The sequence below is a fragment of the Gopherus evgoodei genome, chromosome 6, assembly GCF_007399415.2.
Source record: "Gopherus evgoodei ecotype Sinaloan lineage chromosome 6, rGopEvg1_v1.p, whole genome shotgun sequence".
NCBI classification, from domain to species: Eukaryota; Metazoa; Chordata; order Testudines; family Testudinidae; genus Gopherus; species Gopherus evgoodei.
The window spans coordinates 88,864,953-88,887,230 of NC_044327.1; the positions used below are offsets into that span (position 1 = coordinate 88,864,953).

Sequence of the window (22,278 nt, forward strand, 5' to 3'; positions counted from 1 at the left end):
TTGCACACGGGAATGTAGTCATATAGGATCTGATCATATTGAGTGCTGAGCTCCTATATCTTCCTTTGAAACCAGTGGGCCATGATAATCTGATTGTGCAAGGTTCTAAGCACCCTCCATTTGCACTGAGGTATCTTTGGGCAGGTTATTCCATAATTGTCGGTTGTGGAGTTTCATGCATCTCCCTCTGAAGCGTCTAGCTATCCTATTGGTGGCTGGCTAAATGACCTGATCTGGAAAGGCAATTCCCACAGTATTGTTTCAGGAGAGTTTCCTAGGACACCGTTGTAACTACTATGGTGGTTAAGATGAATAAAAATGCTCTAATTCCCTCTCTCCCTTTCCCACCATTCTTGATTTCAGTGGTATCTAGAACTGGCTTTGTTTTCAAAATTCTGGTCACATACAGCATATAACAAAAATAATACTTTTTTGGACTTTTAGAGTGCCTCTTTCTGAGGAGCTCAAAAATGATTTACAAACATTAGTGAAATAATCTTTCCAACCAATATTTGCATCTCGGGAAGATGTAATGGCTAAATATTAAATATTTGAAGAACAGCTTCTATTTCCAGTGTCATTAATTCAGGATTTCTGGTCAGTTTACAAATGGTTTTTTTTTTTAAACTATTTAATCCAGATTTTACACTGAAGACATTTTACTTCTTTTTTCCCCTTCATGGGTGGATCTAGACTCCAGTTTTTTGTTTACCTGTGCATATGACATGTAAATATTTATTCACAATATATATGCACCTACATATGACATGGCTCTTCTAATAATTGGTGAAATTTCTGCAACAAGGTGACTTTTTATTTTTAGTAACGAAACCTTTCCGATGACTGTTTCCTATTAGAAAGGTAAACGGGCATTTCTTCTGGCAGCTGAAAAAGGCCATGTTGAAATGATCTACAGTCTGATTTCTCTCAAGCTGTTCACCTCTGAAAAAGACAAGGTAAGCCTCCCCTTTCCATACAAATCCAGATAAAGGGTGCTGAAGAGTCATAACTGACCCCAGTGTAATTACTTGTGTAACTGAAAGTCATACACTCATACACAGTGTTCGGATACCATGGTACTGGATGTGGTATATGAAATGTAGACAGACAAGCACAGCCATTTTCAGTAATCCAGAGAGAATAGTGGAGCTGGCAGTGATTATTGCCAGTAAGGTTTTGTATGCGTATTAATAGGAGACGTGATCCCATCTGAAGTTCAGCTTTCTAATGCTTGGAGAGGAAGGATGGTCTAGTGCATAGCCTAGGACTCGGGAAACTTGGGTTCAGTTCCCTGCTCTGCTGCAGACTTCCTGTGTGACCTTGGGCAGGTCCCAAAGGGCCACATTTTCAAGACATTTTGGTACCTAATGATGCAGAGAGGTGTCTAGGAGCATAACTCCCGTTGATGTAACTTCTGGAAAGCTCACTGGTTGACTGACTGCGTTTTTTAGGTGCCCAAACAACTTTAAATAACTGGCTCTTAGTCACCTTGTGGCTCAGCTGCCCATCTGTAAAATGTAAAAATCTGTAATAACAATACTCTCCTACCTCAGATACTATAGAAATGAGGGCTCTATGAGTACTTTGGATAGATAAGCATCCATTAGCTTACATTCCAAACAGAAAATACCATAATGGTGGGGGAGGAGAAGGCTGTGTATAATATGCAAGCCGGGCAAGCAAGGTGATGGGTGGCCAGTGCCGTGTTAGTTCTGTGAGCTGCTTTTAGTTGTTTTCCTTTTTTAAATTTTATATAGTAGGGATGGTGTCGGCATGGGGAAGATGGCTACAATGACTTCAATGGAGCTATGCCTAATTTCACAAGATCAGGTTTTGGCCCTTAATCTTTACATTGTTTTTCAAGGGACTGTAGGCTTGGCCCAGTCCCCTTCCATGGAGAAACCTATTGAAAAAACTCACTGGACGTTCCAAGATTTACTTCATGGATTTTCTTCTGAATTGTTCATGCAGGGACTGTGATTTTGTACCCTTGCAGAATAGGTAGGAATTTCAGGCCTTTACATCAGTGGAAGTCCTGAGAACTGGAGAGAAATTGAAGAGATATTGAGACATCCATTAAATCCTCAGAGCTCCTTTCCCCCTTGTTAACGTGGCTTCCTCTGTGCACACATGGAAGGACTTCCTTAAAATTAGGGCTACGTCAGAACATTCTATAAAGCTGCTTCTTTCCTGTCTGTCGCATGAGGAGGTGGTTTCACTAGGTTTGCATCCCTTCTGTGCATGCTGGAGGAAGGGGCCATAGGACCTTGTATTAAAGTACTTGTCCACAGTCCATAGGAGGTTGTTTTTATTAATTGCAGCATGTTCTACTTAATTTGGGCTTTACACTATGTTTCTGGCTGTTTTCATTTACAGGAGGGAAACACAGCAGTGCATCTAGCTGCTAAAAATGGTCACTGTGAGGTGCTGGAAGTTCTGTTAAATCAATGGGAAGAAATAAATGAACTCAATCAGGTAAGGACACAGAAGCTGCTGAGGGAGATAAAGAATAAAGGTGAAAAGTGTGCAAGACAAAGTGAAAACAAAGTATTAAAAAAATACCCAGAACCTACAAATATCTGTAAAAGTAATCTCATTTCTGTGGTGGTCAAGCTAATCAGCACAAACCTTGAATTCATGGAGTTCCCTTTAGACCTAGAGCTGCATTGTTGAAGAGGAATGACTAGTAAGCAATAGTCTTTCTCAAGGTCACTGATTGGAATCCAACTCACTTCAGTAGTGTCTGAAAGATGCTCTCTGTTGGCCAGTCTGTGGTGCATCTGAAATGAATTGGTTGGATCAGTCCAATTCCTAATGGAATGTGCATCACAAAAATCTCTCTAACAGCTTGAACTCCATGTTGTAGTCTCAGCGGAGAGGCCATAGACTAAACAGACACAGACACTTCACTCCTAGGAGTGGTCCCTTCTGATGTGGAATACCACCTCCCCAACCACAGTAGGTAGGTTGATGGAAGCTTTCTTCTAGCAGCAGAGCTGCATCTACACTTGGGGTTAGCCGTGGGGAGGGAATGGGGTTCACACTCCCAACCAACATATCTATGTCAACCTAACTTTGAAGCATAGCCCAAAGCTGAATTCCGTTGGCAGAGTAGTGTGACTGGAGTGCTGCCACCTGCGTTTTATTTACCTGCTCTCTTCTGTGGATGAATAGAGAACTTCCCCCTCCACAGTTGTCAGAGTGGTGCCTTTCACAAACACTAAATTTACTAAAACAACAACAAAAAAATCACCCAGAGTTCAAGCGCAGTAGAGTTAGAAATTTTTAATACTGCAGTGAATATGGTGATTTGGAATAGTTTCTGGCATTTGTGATCTGTGCTTGATGGTAATGTTTTACTCTAGGAGTCAGTCATTGCAAGTTGTTGTAACTCTGTATTAGCATGGGGTGTTTTTTTAAACGCAAGAACTCATTAAAATGTTAAATAGTAGCTTGTTCGTGTTAGAAATGTTTGTTGTTAATCACCATTGTATCTGAATGCTAATATTGAAAAATTCAGATTACAGTAAAAGCTGTGTTACCTGGCACTTTAGCAACTGGAAAGCTCTATAAACCAATATTTCTGATCTTCAATAGGGTTTGATTGGCAGCAGGCTCTCTACCTGGCTCCGTGTGGCTCCCCAGAAGCGGCGACATGTCCCTGCTGCTCCTAGGTGGAGGAACGGCCAGGGAGGCTCCATGCGCTGCCCCCACCCCACCCTGCTCCGAGCGCTGGCTCCGCAGCTCCCATTGCCAAGGAACTGCGGCCAACGGGAGCTGCGGAGGCGGCGCCTGCAGGTGGAGACAGCGCGCAGACCCACCTGGCCACGCCTCCACCTGGGAGCATTAGGGACATGTCGCTTATGGGGAACCACCTGAGGTGAATGCTGTCCAGATCCAGCACCCTGCACCGCCTCCTGCACCCCAACCCCCTGCACCCAAACTCCCTCCCTCTTTGTTAATCAGAAGTTTTGACTTACTGGCACCCCCATTGCCCCAACATGCCGGATAACAAAGCTTTTACTGTATTGACATTTGTGACCAAATCCTATTTTCCCTCTACACTGTATCAGTCTGGCTAAGCTTGCACACTATCTGTACCAAATATCATGGTATAATAAGTCAGCTTCACAATTGCACAGTTTGAATTTGAACAAACATTTTTCTCTTCCATTGTGTTGGGCCAGAATGGAGAAACACCATTTTATTTGGCTGTTGAAGGAGGTCATGAAAAATGTGCGGAGCTGTTACTGGAAGCAGGAAGTGACATCAACATTTCAAATAAAGTATGGACTTAATATTCCCTCTGGCATATTATCGGGACATCACAGACTCTACAAAGATCTACATCCTGTCTGTTCTATGTGTATTGAAGGCAAATGTGACTTACATTGTTTAATAAGTAAAAAGCGACAAAGAGTCCTGTGGCACCTTATAGACTAACAGTCTGACGAAGTGGGTATTCACCCACGGAAGCTTATGCTCTAATATGTCTGTTAGTCTATAAGGTGCCACAGGACTCTTTACAGATCCAGACTAACACGGCTACCGTTCTGATTGTTTAATAAGGGCATTACTCAAAAATATAGAAAACTTTTTAATATTTTGAAAACTATATGGAAAAAGAAAAATAGATTTATTTTACATACTTTTGTGTTGGAGCTTTTTTATTCAATGTATGTGCAATAATACAACATATGGCTTGGAAATGTGACAAAGAGAAATAATTGAAAAATCTTCATTTTGGCAGGATATATACTTAAGCTAATAGTAAGCCTGTTTTCCACGTTTGGTTCCTGGACTTAGGTCCAAGTTTGATTTATTTTATTGCTCACATGCCGTAGGAATTTGAGGTGAACCTTTTGGTCCCTAGCAAATTGAGAACAGAAGCATGTGCTGATAACAAGCAGGAAAGTGACTGTTGCTCATATTAAAATATGAAAGAATTTCTGATATGTTTTGACTTGGAAACCATTCATAATTACAGTGTTTGATAATTCATCAGCAGGATGAAGTCTCGTCTGCAGCAGAAATGACTAGTTTTGATCCTCAGTAAAATTAATCTTTGCTACCTTTAGCAGAAATATTAAAGGAAAGTTTTTCAGTGATTTTCGAAGTGTGCAAATGTGAATGTAATTACTTGTTAAAGGTCATACCAAGCTACAGGATTGGGAGATAAATTGAAATCCTAATTTTCAGTGGCACAGGAACGCTGATAAAACTGATTTTTCTCTTTTTTATGGTAGATTAAAAAGGAGTAGACAATTATTAGCATTGCTGGGTATGTATTTTGCCAGCTACCTGTGTTGTAGTCTAGTAATGATTTATAGTACCTTTGACAGTCATAAAAATGTTGTGGTGTGAATTTATATCCTACTTCATCATTTAACTGAAGGAAATAGTTTTGACAGTAACACAAATTTAAACTGAAGCTTCATCTGTTTCAATAGATGTTTTAAGAACAGTTTTTCTAAATTCTCTGAATTCTTTCCAGTGGTAAAAAGTCTTTTCCCCTTTCCCAATGTGTCTCTTTCAGCACAATAGTAATGCTTTGCACATTTCAACACAGAATGGACATACATCCTTGGTCACGTTTCTTATCAGTAAAAATATCGATCTGGTTCCTAAACCTGAGGTGAGTCTATTACAGTTACTGTTTTAGTGTTACTTCCATTGTTGTCAAGAGTGTTTGTTTCGTGACTGCCTTTTCTGAGATTTGTGGTTGTTTACCTATTACTGTTGGTCATAGAGTTTAAGGCCAGAAGGGACCTTCAGATCACCTAGCCCAGGGGTGAGCAAACTATGGCCTGGGGGCCACATCCGGCCTTTCAGATGTTTTAATCTGGCCCTCAAGCTCCCACCCGGGGAGCAGGGTCTGGGCTTGCCCATCTCTGTGTCGTGGCTCCCCACAGCTCCCGGAAGCAGCGACATGTCTCCCCTCTGGCTCCTATGCGTAAGGCAGTCAGGGGGCTCCGCACGCTGCCCCTGCCCCAAGTGCCACCCCCACAGCTCCCATTGGCCAGAAATCACAGCCAATGGGAGGTGCAGGTGCGGCACCTGAGGATAGGGCAGTGTACAGAGCCCCCGGGTGCCCCTATGCATAAGAGCTGAAGGGGGGGACATGCTGCTGCTTCTGGGAGCTGATTGAGGTAAGTGCTGCCTGGAGCCTTCATCCCTGACCCCCTCCAGTGTCCCAACCCTCTGCCCTAGCCCTGATCCCCTCCTGCCCTCTGAGCCCCTCGGTTCCAGCCCAGAGCACCATCCTGCACCCCCAATCCCTCATTTCCAGCCCCTCTCCAGAGCCTGTGCTCCCAGCTGGAGCCCTCACACACACACCCCATACCCCAACCCTCTGCCCCTGTCCAGAGCCTCTTCCCTCACCCTGAATTCCTAATTTCTGGCCCCACCCCCAGAGCCCTCATCCTCTCTGCACCCCAAACCCCAATTTCATGAGCATTCATGGCCCGCCATACAATTTCCATGTGGCCCGTAGGCCAAAAAGTTTGTCCACCCCGACCTAGCCTGACCTCCTGTGTATCACAGGCCAACAGGAGTTGGTCCAATAAAAAATATTTTCTCATCCACCTTGTCTGTCTAATATCCTGGGACTGACCGGTTACAGCTATGCTGCCTACTGACCATTTGCTATTTGTTTGTTTATCACTGTGGAGGAGGTGAAATTATATAAATAATATTAAAGTCTTTGAAACAGTTTATTTTATTAGTTTAAAAACCAGTCAGCCACAGTAGCTCTGCTTATTTGCACTGCCTTTCTACCGCTGCAGTAACTTATCAAATGTTAATATCAGTGGTTTTTTCTTTGAAATGTTTTCAGTAAAAAGCTGGGTAAGAGCTTTATTTTTCTACAGCCTGGAAGAAATGGGTATTGTTTATAAAGAGATTAATGAACTGGAACTGGTGCTGATTTTTCTAAAAGATATTTAACAAGAAACTTTCCTGGTTTACAGTTTCAACATACAAACTGATCAGTCTCATGGTTCCATGGTGACCAGAGTTGGGCAAATGCCTCATAATTTTTTCCACTAATAATCACTTGTATAATAAAACTGAACTCACTTCCAGCTGTGTTCACTTTCCACAGATATTGTAGCAAAGAAGTTCACTGGCAAGAGTGCTCAGCAAAGCAGCAATATTTAAGTGAATGTTAGAGAATATTCCTGGAAAGTGGATTTTGAATATGTATTCTTGAGTATTTCCCCAGAAACTTGAGTCAACAGCTATGCACAGTTCATTCAATTTGATTGAATGGGTGCAACCTCAAATCATGTTGCTAGAGCAAACAGAGATAATGCCATGTGACCTATGTATTCAAGCAAAATATACCAGCACTTCTTTGATATGAAATACTTATTATGAACTGCTTACAGACAATCTAAGACCAAGAGTTATTAACAGACATTATGCAGTGAATAATTACACTTTTCTCTATTCTGTTTGTTCTTTGTAAGCTTCTTTTGGGTCATTTGTAAGTGGGAAGGGGCTAGGAACTGAGCCCTGTGACTAGATCTACCCCAGAACCCTGCACTTCTGCGGTGGCCTGCATCCTGGTGGGGACCAGGGTCCAAATATGTCAGATACCTTCTCTAACACAATATAGTCACTCAGCTCTAAGTGCAGATGATTTTGAATAGTTGCTTAATTTCTTTCTTGGCAACCCTAAAAGGACTTTTCAGTATTACAAGGGTGAGGAGGTATCCCTAAATCACAGCTTAATTACATATGGGGAAAACAATAATTATTTAGAAAAAAAGTTGTTGTTGTTGTTTTTTCAATATACAACAGGGAATACGTAATCCCCGAGGCAGAAGTCAAGTAGTTCTCTTTTGCATGGGCCCTTCCCATGCACAGTACCACTTTGTGTAAAGCAGTGCTTCTTAACCTTTGCAGACTACTCTACCCCTTTCAGAAGTGCAATTTCTCTTGCATACCCCAAGTTTCACCTCACTTAAAAACTACTTGCTTGCAAAATCAGACTTAAAAATACAAGTGTTACAGCACGCTGTTACTGAAAAATTGCTTCCTTTCTCATTTTTACCATATAATTATGAAATAAATCAATTGGAATATAAATATTGTACTTACATTTCAGTGTATTATATACAGAGCAATATAAACCAGTCATTGTATGAAATTTTAGTTTGTACTGACTTAGCTAGTGCTTTTTATGCAGCCTGTTGTAAAACTAGGCAAATATGTAGATGAACGCATTAGACTTGCTGGGGCCCAAGGCAGAAAGCTGAAGTCCCACTGCCTGGGGCTGAAACCAAAGCCTGAGCAACTTAGCTTCACAGTGCCCCCTGTGGCATGGGGCCCCAGGCAATTGCTATCCCTAACACTGGCCCTGGCTTTTATATACAGAAAAACAGTTGTTGTGGCACAGAAGGGATATGGAATTTCTACAGTATGTTGAGGGGGCCTTGGAAAGAAAAAGTTTGAGAACCCTTGCCCTGGTAGACCTCTGTGTACCCTTAGGGGTACATGTACCCCTGGCTGAGAACCACTGGGGTAAAGCAATTGACTGCCAAGGAGATATGTTTTGACTGAAAAAGTAATTCACAAATATAGGTTTATTATCAACTAAAAGCTCTTTAGTGAATCTGACTTTCTTCTAGGGCTGAGAGAGCAGATAGGTCTTCAAAATGCAGGTACAATCAGGGGAAAATGTTACTGGATCATGGCATGCATTTCAAATCAGAGCAGAAGGTTTTAATGGGACTCTCCTGTATTATCTGAATGCTATTGTCAATGAAATTGTACTAGTCTTACAGTTCATTTGTTTCTCTCTACAGCAGAATTCCCCTCTCCATTTGGCTGTCCTCAATAATCACCTTCCTATAGTAATTAGCCTCTTGGATGCTAATCATGATATAAACACCTTGAATCAGGTAAGCAAACTGAATCAGAGACCGAAAGAAGAGATTGTATTTTCTTCACTTTAAATACAAGTGTGTATTTATTTTACATATCTCTTTAAGGGGTCAAAGTACAAAAAGGAGGAAGAAAAGGCAGTTGCCTCTGACTTATTTATGAGTGTATGATTCATTCCACACATTCTGCTAGTATTGTTTTAGAGTTGGATAGCAATGTGATATATATTCAGAAAACGCTTTCATTAATTTTTATTTGAATATTATATTTTATATTTAATACATTGCTCTTCTTAAGCCTAAAGACAAACCCGCTGCAGTTAACTGGAAGAACATTTTATTTCCTCAAGAAAAAACTCTAAATCCCGCCCCCCCCTTTTTTTCCTTTCAAAGTGATCTTCTACGGTGTATGTTAAATGAGGCAGAGGCTTGTAGGATCCCAGCCTCAGTCAAGCTCCAGTTAACTCACACAGTTGAAAACTTGATGTGATGCATAAAGTTTTGATCTGCACAGAAGCCTTTCTCTTGGTTAATGGGAACTTTGTGGAGATAGTTCCAGATTAGGTGTTTATTTGTCCTGGACAAAAAACAACAACAAAAGCCATGAAGGAATTCCATCAAAACAACTACATCAAGAGAAAATTAAAATTGCCAAATTAGACATTCAAGGGTCAGAAAATACCAGACTTAAGATTGCTGTGCCTCCTTGTGCATATGTTGTTTTCTGAAGAAGAACTGGGTTTTTTGGGATCTGCTGCTTTTTCTCTGTTGTATCTCTTGGATTGTATTTGTAATATTGTTACAAATCACCTGGAACCTGAGAGAGGCAGCATTTTGCATATTTTTAAATTTAAACATTAAAAATAATATACAGTTTAACTACAGTAACTCCTCACTTAACATCCTCCCACTTAACGTTGTGCCAAAGTTACATCGCTCCTCCATTAGGGAACATGCTCGTTTAAAGTTGTGCAATGCTCCCTTATAATGTCGTTTGGCTGACTTTACAAGGGAGCATTGCACAAGTTCCTCTTCTCCACCTCCTGACCTCCCTCCCTCCCTGCCAAACAGCTGTTTGGCGATGCTTAGGACTTTCTGGGAAGGAGGGAGGGAGCGAATGGGGAAGCTGCCCTCCCCCATGGCAGGCAGGGCCACTCGGAACACGGGGGCTTTAGGGGCTGCAGGGACCTGGGCTAAGGGGGCCCCAGGACCCTGGCCTGCAGCTCTAAAGCCCCTTTAGGAATGAGGCCCTGCGAGCACGGGCCGGAGGACTCAGGAGGAGCAGGGGTGCCACGCAGGCGGCGGCCGAAGAGAAGCGGTGCTTTCCTCTTCAAAGCTGGCCGGAAAGAAGTGGCATTTTGAAGTGGAAAGTGCCGCTTCTCTCCGGCCGCAGCTGCCCCGCTCCTCCTGAATCCTCCAGCCCGTGCTCACAGGGCCACATTCTGAAAGGGGCTTTAGAGCTGCAGGCCAGGGCCCTGAGGCCCCCTTAGCCCAGGGCTCTACAGACCCTAAAGCCCCTGCGTTCTGGGTGGCCCTGCCTGCCGACGGGGAGGGGGAGTGGAGGGAAGCTCCCAGAATTGTGGCTCCCAGAATCACAGCCATGGGAGTGGTGCCGCGCTGCATCGAGCCACCTGCACACCCCCTGTACCAAACAGGAGCTGCCCCAGATAAGTGCTCTGCACCTCCTGCCTGCCCCAGTCCTGAGCCTACACACACACACACACACACACACACACACACACACACACACACACACGTGCCCTCCTGTATCCTAACTCCCTCCCAGACCCCACACCCCCACCCTGAGCGCCCTTCCACACGCTAACTCCCTCCTACACCCTGCACCCCCAGCCCTGAGCCCCAGGAGGAGAATGGAGAAAAAAAGAATGAAAAACGGGTGGGGGGAGACAAAAGAGAATGCTCCCCCCATGGGGGGGCCCCCCAAATTAAGCTGAGCACAGAGCCCCACTAACTCTAAATCTGCCACTGGTGGGAGGGGGAGCTCCTCCCCCTCCCTCCCAGAAAGTCCTAAATGCTGCCAAACAGCTGTTTGGTGGCAGGGAGGTGCTGGAAGGAAGGAGGGAGGAGCAGGGATGTGGCATGCTCCGGGGAGGAGGTGGAGTGGGGTGGGAAGAAGTGGGCCTGAAGTGGAGCGGGGACGGGAAGAGGCAGACCTGGAGCATCCCTGGCAAAATCAGCACCTGTTCTTCTGGGAGCGGGGGAAGCTGCTGCTGTGCAAGGTGCTTCCTAGCATCCTTGCCTGCTTCATTTGCAGTGGGCTGTGCCTGTGTGGGGTAAGCCGGGGCACCTCCCCACCACAGTACAGTATAGTACTGTGCAGTATATAATGCCTTTTGTCTGCCCCCCCCAAATTTCCTCGGAACCTAACCGCTCGCATTTACATTAAATCTTATGGGAAAATTGGATTAGTTTAACATCATTTCACTTAAACTTGCATTTTTTTCAGGAACATAACTACAACGTTAAGTGAGGAGTTACTATACATAATCCATGCTATTTCTCAAGTAATACAAGAAGTAAACGCTTCTGCAAACTTTTCTGGCCCATTGTATAAATAAATTACTTTTATTGTCTCTGGCACACTCAGATAAATACATGCCAGTAAGAGAAACTATACTTGTATTTTTAAAATTGTAGAAAAAGTTGTGACGTTTTATGAAGAGTAAGTGATCATGAAATTAAAGACTGTATCATGGTGCATAAGCACAAGAAGGCAGAGTTAAGGTTGCATATGGAAACGTAACTCTAGCATTTCCTGATTCATGAGCATTTAGCCATGCAATCTTAACAATCTTTTATGATAGATTTATAATGGATATATAAAGACATAAAAATCACTCTAAACAGACCCATAGACTTCATAAATTAGATAGGAGCATAGAATCAAAAAATATTCGACTTACATGGACCCTGTGGTCAACATGAGATGTTTCAATACAAAGGTTGGTATCAGAATATATTGATTCTTATATGGCACGCCCATAAAATACCTCAGCTGCAGTGAAGTGGTACTCATAGAGGTGTTAAATACTTTCCTATACTTCCAAATAACAAAGAAAATCAAAGAATTACCTTTCAGTCTGATATAAGTAAGGGGCAAATGGTTCCTCATGAAAAGAAAGTGGGAAATTCAGTTTGATTGTTAGTGGAGTGATTACTAGAACTGAATTCCAGTGTATGTTGAGTTAAAATTTTGTTTGCAATATAATGCTCCAGAAAGGCCATGTAATTAGGCTTTATGTAGGTGAAGTGAAGAGCATGGGGGGAGAAGGGGGAACGACAGCAAGATTCCCATCTTCAGGTTCAGGGAATGAAGCTGAAGTGTAGCACCAGTGGGGCCACTGCTCCAGCCTGTATGCCTTTGTTCACAGTTTGAAGGCCACTGGACCTGCATGATTACAGATTCTGTGGATCCTTCTCTGGCTTTCCTCCAACGCCAATTTCAATGGCAAGGCTGGTTTGGAGACTTCTCTCCATAGAGTGTATGCTAACTTACTTAGGGAGACAGTGGATTTTCCACCCCTTTAAATCAAGATTGAATGCCATTCTAAAATATATGCTCTAGCTCAAACAGAAGTTATGGGCTCAATACAAGAATTGCTTTGTGAAATTCTGTGTCCTGTGTTATACAGGAGGTCAGACTGGATGACCATAACAGTCCCTTCTGGCCTTAAAATCAATGAATATATGAGAATTCCCCCAAGACTGTCCCACTACTTTCTCTCTGCATAGCTTCACTACACGGCTTAAGTAGCGTGAAGGGCCTTGAACAAAATTTCCTCGCAAGGTGAATTTCACCCATATTTACTGTTCGATGGTACTTAACTTATGCAAGCTGGATTCTCATTTCATCTGAACAGTCAGTAAACAGAATATAAAGTCCTGCTAATCTGCTTTTAATTCTCTCTCTCAGAAAATGTACCCTCCGTGAAGCTGGTCAATTAAACAGGCAAAGAAAGGGTAACATGGGTAGTAATCATGATCTATAGATGGGCTTGCTGTTACTTTGAAACAAACATTTCTGATGGGAGAAATTTTAGGCTTTTCTCCTTTGCCAGTTCTCATCTATGTAAACACAAGTCATGTATGCAAAAAAAATCTGCATGTGTGACATGCATTGCTTTAGAGACTCAGTCACTCTCTTGTTTGTTGAAAGAAAATTGACAGTTTGATCATTCAGCTGTTACATGCCTTCATTCTGTTCAGGGTTTTCCAGTGAAGTGCATGCTCTCATCATAAACCTTTGGATTTTAATCGTGTGTGTTTTATTTCTAAAGGGACACTGGTTTATTTCACTTTTTTGTATTAATCCCTGCAGAAGCAACAAACCCCTCTCCACGTGGCAGCTGATCTTGGCAATGTGGAACTAGTGGAACTGCTGCTAAAGGCAGGCTGTGATCTCAAGATTGCCGACAAGGTATACAGTACTGCGTTATTCACTTTGCAACATGGTTATGTGATTGTTTTGATGCCCCTCTCGCTGAAGATATGGAGGTCACTGTTTCCAAACATTCTTCCTAAAACAAGCATGACTAGAATGTAGCTGTTATGAAGAGAGTTCCCCTTTAATACTGTCATGGGGCTACAACTCAGAGAGATCTGAATGTTTCAGTGAATAGCTAGTTGTGAGGCCAAATGTGACGAAATCCAATGTACTTCAAAACTAAATCCATTGAGAAACATGCAGCAAAGGCCTACTCTGTTATGAGGTTTGTGTTACAGACCTTGCTATCAAAGAGCACTGATGGAAAAAACGTAAGACTAACAGGACAGAATAAGAGTTTGCAGATGTAATAGCTACATGTCTGGAGACAGGTTCACTGCCAGTAGAGGCATGTGCTTCTCTAATTAATTTCAGTGGAATTGTGTCTGTTTACACTGCACTGATGCCCCAAGCCATGTCTTCATTAGAGACTGCTTTGGAAAAACAGAGCCATAATTTGTAATGATTTGTATAAACACCACAGTAAGCAAAAAGCATCAAGTGTTTTCTTGCCCTGTTATTAATTTGGTGTTTGAGCTGGATACACTGACGGTTCTAGGGCCCTGAAGTGTCTGGCAAGCAAATGTAGCTCTTCAGTAGCTTTTTTAAAAATTAAGAATAAACCGAATTGTTGACAATACAAGTTATTTCCTTATGTAAAGCTTCCCTGACTGAGTTTGAAACTGATGTAGCTTGGCACAAAAATAAAAAGCCAAAATCTATTCTACGAAAGCCACTTGTTCCCCACGTGAGAAGAGACCCATGACTCAGAGGGAGGATTACGTGGCTGATGTGTTCTGTGAGGCTGCGGTAAGATACTGGTATGAGATGTAGTCTTCACGTTCGATCAGCCTGTGGTCTGTCTACTCTGAGCCAAGAATTGTGGTTCCCATATCAGGCTTAAACCAAGATTAAATCCTGTTTGGGTAACACAATCCCTGGCCCATTGCTGACAAGCCCTTCACCACCTGAGAGATCACAGTGCTTTAAACATATAGGTGAAAAGGCGAACAATGAAAATAAATATTTTGTGCCCACTTCAGCATAAAATACCCTTATCCTTTTGGACCAGGTTACACCCAGACTAGAAGTGCTTCTTGGCTGTGAGCTGCAGAGTAGTGTAGAAGGAGCATCACAAATGCTCTCCCCAGCTGCATTACTGGTAGTTCTTGAGCTAGAAGCTTCCCTCTCTGTGCGCTGGACAGGTTAAGTGGTTGGGGACATTGGCATCTATGGGGGCTTGGGGACTGGATTGGTTTGCAACTGGGTGAGTGGGTCAGGGGTACTCCCATCCCTATATTAGGGAAAAGGCAGCCTGCTTGGATTGACCATGTGTTGTTGCCAGGCCCCTCTTCCCTCTCGCATCTTGAGTCTTCAGTTTTTCCGGCTAGAAAGGAGGTGATGGGATGGTCCTAGATGTGTGTTGTTACTTCTGAGTGCACAGAGGATGCTCCGTTCGAACCGGTTTCTTTCTCCAGATTCATTAAAATTCTACCTTGGTTATTGGACTCTTCAGTGGCTAGGAAAGAACTCCCCCCCCCATTTGTCAGGATGTCATGTAACTTGTTGAATAGAGTAACAGGTGTCCTAATGGCATGAACATATATTAGAGAAGGCAGGATTGCTCTCCTGTGAATAGGGAGTGACCAGGCAGATGAGAGTTCCAGGAAGTTCTTAAGGCCCTTTGTCTTTTCTCTTATGTAGAATGTTCTCTTTCTGATGAGGATTTTGTGAAAAGTAAATTCCTGGGCTCCCAAATGGGCTAATTATAATGATCTTGAAAGGAGCTGGGAGCTAGAATTCAGAAGGTATATATTAGCGAACTTGATAATAGCTGGAGTGTAAAAGTGCTTTGTAATTTAATTTCTGAGCCCTCTAATTAGAGGCTGATTTCTTTCAGTCCTAATGTGAAAGATCACCTCCTACACCTTAACAGGTGGAAAACATCTAGAATACTTATATGCAGGGCAGCTGAGCTAAGTGCAAATCCAACACCGTAAAAGGATTACAGAGATAAACCAGTAAAGTCAAAGAAGCATTTACATGGGCTTTGAACTGTTAGTAGCAGAGATGTATTCAGATAGATTAAACAGTGCTCTGTGGCTGGAATGAAAGCAATGGTTCTTATGCATTTTGGTGGCTGTACCAGACATAGAGCACCACCTATGTGTGCTTCAACCTGCCAAGAAGTTGCTCCACCCGGTCATCAAACAGCCCATGTCCTTTACAGGCTAGAGTACACAATAGAGAATGAGAAGTGAGTGGCAGCAATATACCAGGGTCCGAGACATAAGCTTGTTCTTATGCTAGGGGCTTCTCATCCCTACTTTAGCACCACAAATATCTGAAATGCTCTACTGGTCCATTTGCAGGCTTCTGGAATGAACTGAACTAGAGGGCTCCAGTTTACCCAGAGTAGCGAGATTTACTTACTGTTACTCTGGAGACATAAAATTATATTGAAACATTTTCTTTGCAAATGCAGATGTCAGGGCTTAGTAAACAAAGACTCTAGATTCCTGCTATTCTGCTCATCACTTGAACACATGCTGTAACTCACTCTCTCTGTTTTCAGCAAGGAAAAACTGCTCTGGCTGTCGCATCCAGGAGCAACCATGCCCTCATTGTTGATATGATTATTAAAGCAGAAAGGCATTACACCTTGAAACAGGTATGAAACAGCTCTGTCTTTCCAAAGGGGACGGTAGCTGAAGAAGCAGATTCTAACCAGATTTAAAGCTTCTTCTGCCTCTGATGGTTCCCTTCTTGCCCATCACCAAGTGTCACCCACTGTTTACAAAATTCAGAAGAGTGAGTGCAGGATTGGAGAGTGCAGATTTCTAGTCCAGGTTTTGCCCCTGACATGAGGCCTTGGGCACATCCCTTCCCTTCTCTGCCACATGGAAAAAATTGCAGAGGTGACAACATAAACCAAACTTCAAATTGTGGCCACGAAGTCCCAGGAGCCAGAATGTTCCAGATCCAGGCTGCTCCTCTGAAAATCAAGCCCCACCTATTTAAAAAAAACCAACCAGCCAAAAGCATTAACTAGGGCAGGCCTGCACAACTCGTAAAGCGGCGAGGGCCTTATTACTCCAAAGAAAACAGCTGAGGGCCGAACCACCCAGCCCCGCCAACCCCACCGCCAGTGCCGCCAAGCCCGCCCCTGAAACACAATACTACCCCCCCAGCACCACCCAGCCCCCCTGAAATACTCCTCCCCCCACAGCACCACCCACCCCTTGGAAACAAACCCTCCTTCCCCAGCACTGCCCCACTGAAACAGCCGTATTGAACCTTGGTAATATGTTATAGCGGGGCACTAAGGTAGTATAATTAAGGTAAAAGAAAAATGTCTTTTTGCTAGAAGTAGAATAAGATCTTCCCCCAACTTTGTAATCAATTGCCCTGTTGAATGAATGAGGTGTGGATGAGGAAGGCATGGAAGGCAGCACCTCCAGACAGCTGCAACCCTTGGAGAGGGGAGGGAAGCCAGACCAGATCAGTAGAACAGGTCAGCCACTGACTCCTCAGCCCGCCCCCCCAGCTCCCGCCACTGCCCATCCACTTGCCTCCTCAGCACCCCACCCCCTGGCTCGCCTACTCACCCCCCCACTGCCCACCTGCCGCCACTGTCTGCCCACTCGCCTCTCAGGCCCCCCACACTTCCCCTGGCTCACCTCCTCACCCCCCGCCACTGCCTGTCTGCCTCTTCAGCTCCCCTCCCCCACCCGCCGCTTGCCTACTCAACCCCCATGGGCCGCACAATGAGCCCACCTACTCATCCCCCGCGGGCCACACAGTGAGCCCACATGGGCCACATGTTGTGCAGGCCTGAACTAGGGGTATGTCTACGTTGGAAACGTCAAAGCGCTGCTGCGAGAATGCTCCCACAGCAGTGCTTTGAAGTGGTCGTGTGTGAACTCCTGGTAATCCACCTCCACGAGGGGATTAGCTCTGAGCTGGGAGCATGGCTCCCAGCGCTCACAGCTTGTCTACACTAGCGCTTTAAAGCGCTCAGGCTTGCTGCACTCAGGGGGCTGATTTTTCATACCCCTGAGCCAGCAAGTTAGAGCGCTATAAAAAGTAAGTGTAGACAAGCTCTAAACTTCAATTCAGTTAATGTGCCTCTCACTGCATTCTCACCTGGCCCACCTCCATTTCTTGGCATCCAGCGAGACATTTCCCCTTGCTGAGAGGCCCACCCTGAGATCAGTATCAGGAAGTGCACTTATATACTGCTTCCAATACACACACCTGATCAGACAATGGAACCACCTGCCTTTTGACAATGTTTGCTGGTTCTTACTAGTTCCTTGGAAATATAAACAGACTGAGAAAGAAATTCAGTTGCCTGCCTCCTTGTTACGCTTCAGGGTGTAACTCTGCAATCTTTTCTCTGCTTTACCTCTGCCTATCATTGCTAAGCTATTACACAAATAAATTACTTGTCATTCCTTCATACTTCCTGATAATTAATGCTGCAGGGAACTAGTGCAGGTAGAATAGAGTTCTTGGGGATATCAGTCCCCGAACTCATAGACTCTAGGACTGGAAGGGACCTCGAGAGGTCATCGAGTCCAGTCCCCTGCCCTCATGGCAGGACCAAATACTGTCTAGACCATCCCTAATAGACATTTATCTAACCTACTCTTAAATATCTCCAGAGATGGAGATTCCACAACCTCCCTAGGTAATTTATTCCAGTGTTTAACTACCCTGACAGTTAGGAACTTTTTCCTAATGTCCAACCTAAATCTCCCTTGCTGCAGTTTAAGCCCATTGCTTCTTGTTCTATCATTGGAGGCTAAGGTGAACAAGTTTTCTCCCTCCTCCTGATGACACCCTTTTAGATACCTGAAAACTGCTATCAGGTCCCCTCTCAGTCTTCTCTTTTCCAAACTAAACAAACCCAGTTCCTTCAGCCTTCCTTCATAGGTCATGTTCTCAAGACCTTTAATCATTCTTGTTGCTCTTCTCTGGACCCTCTCCAATTTCTCCACATCTTTCTTGCAATGCGGTGCCCAGAACTGGACACAATACTCCAGTTGAGGCCTAACCAGCGCAGAGTAAAGCGGAAGAATGACTTCTCGTGTCTTGTTTACAACACACCTGTTAATGCATCCCAGAATCATGTTTGCTTTTTTTGCAACAGTATCACACTGTTCACTCATATTAAGCTTGTGGTCTACTATGACCCCTAGATCTCTTTCTGCCATACTCCTTCCTAGACAGTCTCCTCCCATTCTGTATGTGTGAAACTGATTGTTCCTTCCTAGGTGGAGCACTTTGCATTTATCTTTATTGAACTTCATCCTGTTTACCTCAGACCATTTCTCCAATTTGTCCAGATCATTTTGAATTTTGACCCTGTCCTCCAAAGCAGTTGCAATCCCTCCCAGTTTGGTATCGTCCGCAAACTTAATAAGCGTACTTTCTGTGCCAACATCTAAATCGTTGATGAAGATATTGAACAGAACCGGTCCCAAAACAGACCCCTGCGGAACCCCAGTTGTTATACCTTTCCAGCAGGATTGGGAGCCATTAACAACTACTCTCTGAGTACGGTTATCCAGCCAGTTATGCACCCACCTTATAGTAGCCCCATCTAAATTGTACTTTCCTAGTTTATCTACACAGATACACAGAACTACACAGCTTGTGTGTGTCTGATTGGATTTGATTCAGCTGGAATCATAGTCAGTTACACTGTTATTCCTTTCAGCTTAAAAGGGAAGAAGAAAATATGACAACTGAGATAGCACTAAAGAATATTACTTTCAATACATTTACTTAACTGTCTGAGGAAAAGAAAAGATGTTTAAGCAGGTGTTGTTGTGAAACAGTTGAACAGATGTTAGGAAATAAAACCATAGTGCTTCTACCACATTATCTGTAGCCAAGTATCTCAGTACAGATGGGCAAGGGCGTTGGAGTAGCAAAAATATTACTAGTATGGAAAATAAGCTGCTAAGAAATAAACAAGTGGTGGTATTACAATATTTTAACTGTCAGAGGGGTAGCCGTGTAAGTCTGGATCTGTAAAAAACAACACAGAGGCCTGTGGCACCTTATAGACTAACAGAAGTATTGGAGCATGAGCTTTCATGGGTGACGAAGTGGGTATTCACCCACGAATGCTCAGGCTCCAATACTTCTGTTAGTCTAAGGTGCCACAGGACTCTGTCAATATTTTAACTATTTTTTGAACCATTTTTTTTAGAGTAACACTTTTATTCAATTAAAATATCCTACAACCCTAAGCCATACTTTGGATGCTTTAGACAGCTAATATCTTCTTCTCCTGGCACACTGTTCTAGGGTTTAAAATATTCATCCCACTTCATTATGAGCAGAGTTAAGCACATACTTTAGTCCCATTGAATTCACAGGCTTAGATGCTTTGCTGAACTGGGGCCTTACTGAATGTCTGCAGTAGAGGTTCAGTTCTGGCCCTTTGATGTCAATGACAAAACTCCATTGTTTTCCATCCACCCTTCCAAGATTTCCCACTGGTGCTGCTCCATTAGGAAGTGCTCCAAGGGTCCATTGTGTTCTGTTTCTAACCATGTCATCTAACTCTGAGAGACAGTCTACACATTGCTATGGTTAACTTGCCAGCAACCAGCGCATTGTCTACACTAGTGCCCTCACTAAGGAAGTTGAGCCAGTGGTAGCAATGGTGGGAAACTTGACAAAAAAGCTAATGTAGACAGACCATAAAACATGGCTTAAACTTGTTTATTCTGTCCACAGAGGCAAGAGAAAACATCTTATATGACTTAGTCACAATTATGTTTAAAAATTGTAATTTTTGAAGCAGACAGGGCCCACCTACAAAAGCATATTAATAGTAAATCTATAGCAAGATTGCTGGTGAAAGCAGCATTTAATTTTACAAGTATCTTCATATATTACATTTTAACTCATACAACAACAGGCCTTAGGTCCTGTCCACTCTATAGTTAATTTTGCTCAGCCGTGTTTTGAGATTAGTAGCAAGTGCCCTAAACAGTGAGGAAAAGGGATTTACTGCCTCCTGAGCTCTGCTGGCCAAACTATGATAACAGGCTACTCTTTAGTTTGTCTATACTAAGAAAATTACCTGTTGCTAACAATGGACGTCAAAATACACAGCTGAACGCGTTTTAACTGCCAAGTACAAATGTTCACTATTGTTTCTGAATCTGTAGTTAAAATTTGTGCAGCTTATTTAACATCTTTGTTTTCTTTCTAGGAACATCTAGAAAACCATCTTGATGCACCAGATTTTATTCTATCCTTCAAACAGGATCACAGTGCACAGACTAAGCAAATCCGTTCCTGCCTCTGGAATCTGGCTTACAATCAGTTAAAACCCCAAGAATGGAAAAAGCTGGCCCTGTTCTGGAAGTTTACAGAGGAGCAAATTAAAGCTATTGAAGAACAATGGACAGGTAATGAAATGCACTGATCGGGCACAGTAGTAAAGAAATAGCTTAGGTGAAGACATGGCTGCTGGGAGTTAGTCAACTCTGACCTAGTTTTTGACATGAGTTCACAGCTACATGATTTCCTTGGTCAAATGGGGACATTTCACTCAAATCAAATTCATGATATTTTATCTGATTTTTTAAAATTAACTTTAATTGTGAATTAAATAAATTTCATGTTAACACATTCTGTGAGACCTCACTCATGCACCTGCTTCAGAATTCTCAGGGAACGTTGGCAATATCTCCATATTTTTTAGGAAAGAACCATATAGTGTTGACAGTTCACAATTTTGGCAGCACATGCTGCATTCTTTGCTAGTACACCATGGTGTATTTCTATACATTAAAACAAGTTAAAGGAATAAATTTATTTTAAGAACCATTAACCTTGATTTTTCCATTCGCTTGAGTGAAAAACTAGTCTTTCACCTTTGGAAGTCTTAGTTTCCATCTTGCTTATAGGTCAGAAAGGAAATGAGTGCATGAGTAGAGTTGGAGGAATGCCGTACAGCCTGGGAGCTTTTACAAAAGCAGCCGAGACATCAAAGTATTTTACTCCAAGCATATGACACAGACATGTATGCTGTATATTGCATAGGAAAAAAAAGCTATAAGGAACATGGACACCGAATGTTGCTCATCTGGTTACATGGTATATTGCTGGCTCACCGGAATCCAGTCAAACATATATATGAAGATTTGGTGCATGTAGGATTTCAACAAGTAGCTGGTAAGCTATTGTTTAATATCCAAGACAAAGCTATGTGCAGGAGATGCTCCATAAGTGCAGTCCTGTAAAAGAACAAGGCTCCTTATTAGATCTGTAGTTATGGGGATTTTTGGCTTGACTGGGCAGAAAAAACCATTAACGTTAGTTTGGGATTTGGAGGTGGGGGGATGGACAGACTTGTTTTACAACAAACCCTGTTCCAATTTTAGTGGCATGCCTGACATGGGCAAGACTGCCTATCTGGGAAGGAGCCATGCCTGTCTAATAAGAGCATTTTTCCGTCTTGCTTTACAGAGAAAATCAGAGCTGAAAGGAGCACTGAGATGGATTCGAGGAAATGTGCAGTTTCATGAACTTTTTAACAGAAGCTGTCATAGGCTGTAAAAGCAGCAAAGAGTCCCGTGGCACCTTATAGACTAACAGACATTTTGGAGCATGAGCTTTCGTGGGCGAATACCCACTTCGTCAGATGCATGAAGTGGAAATTTCCAGGAGCAGGTATATATAAGCAGGCAAGCTAGAGATAATGAGGTTAGTTCAATCAGGGAGGATGAGGCCCTGTTCTAGCAGTTGATGTGTGAAAATCAAGGGAGGAGAAACTGGTTTTGTAATTGGCAAGCCATTCACAGTCTCTGTTTAATCCTGAGCTGATGGTGTCAAATTTGCAGATGAACTGAAGCT

The 22,278-nt window shown here is 43.1% G+C and overlaps 1 protein-coding gene across 2 annotated transcripts in view; it reads left to right on the plus strand.

Annotated features, from left to right (window-relative positions):
- POLK (DNA polymerase kappa) overlaps window positions 1-22,009 on the plus strand; it is a 105,281-nt gene extending 83,272 nt beyond the window's left edge. For both annotated transcript variants that reach the window (XM_030566398.1, XM_030566397.1), the window contains 10 exons: window positions 858-956; window positions 2,377-2,475; window positions 4,188-4,286; window positions 5,537-5,635; window positions 8,811-8,906; window positions 13,228-13,326; window positions 15,968-16,063; window positions 20,630-20,828; window positions 21,466-21,597; window positions 21,892-22,009. In XM_030566398.1, the coding sequence (XP_030422258.1) occupies window positions 858-956; window positions 2,377-2,475; window positions 4,188-4,286; window positions 5,537-5,635; window positions 8,811-8,906; window positions 13,228-13,326; window positions 15,968-16,063; window positions 20,630-20,828; window positions 21,466-21,597; window positions 21,892-21,950 (1,077 nt within the window). In that variant the 3' untranslated portion in view covers window positions 21,951-22,009. The remainder of the gene's footprint in view (window positions 1-857; window positions 957-2,376; window positions 2,476-4,187; window positions 4,287-5,536; window positions 5,636-8,810; window positions 8,907-13,227; window positions 13,327-15,967; window positions 16,064-20,629; window positions 20,829-21,465; window positions 21,598-21,891) is intronic.
- Window positions 22,010-22,278: the final 269 nt, after the last annotated feature.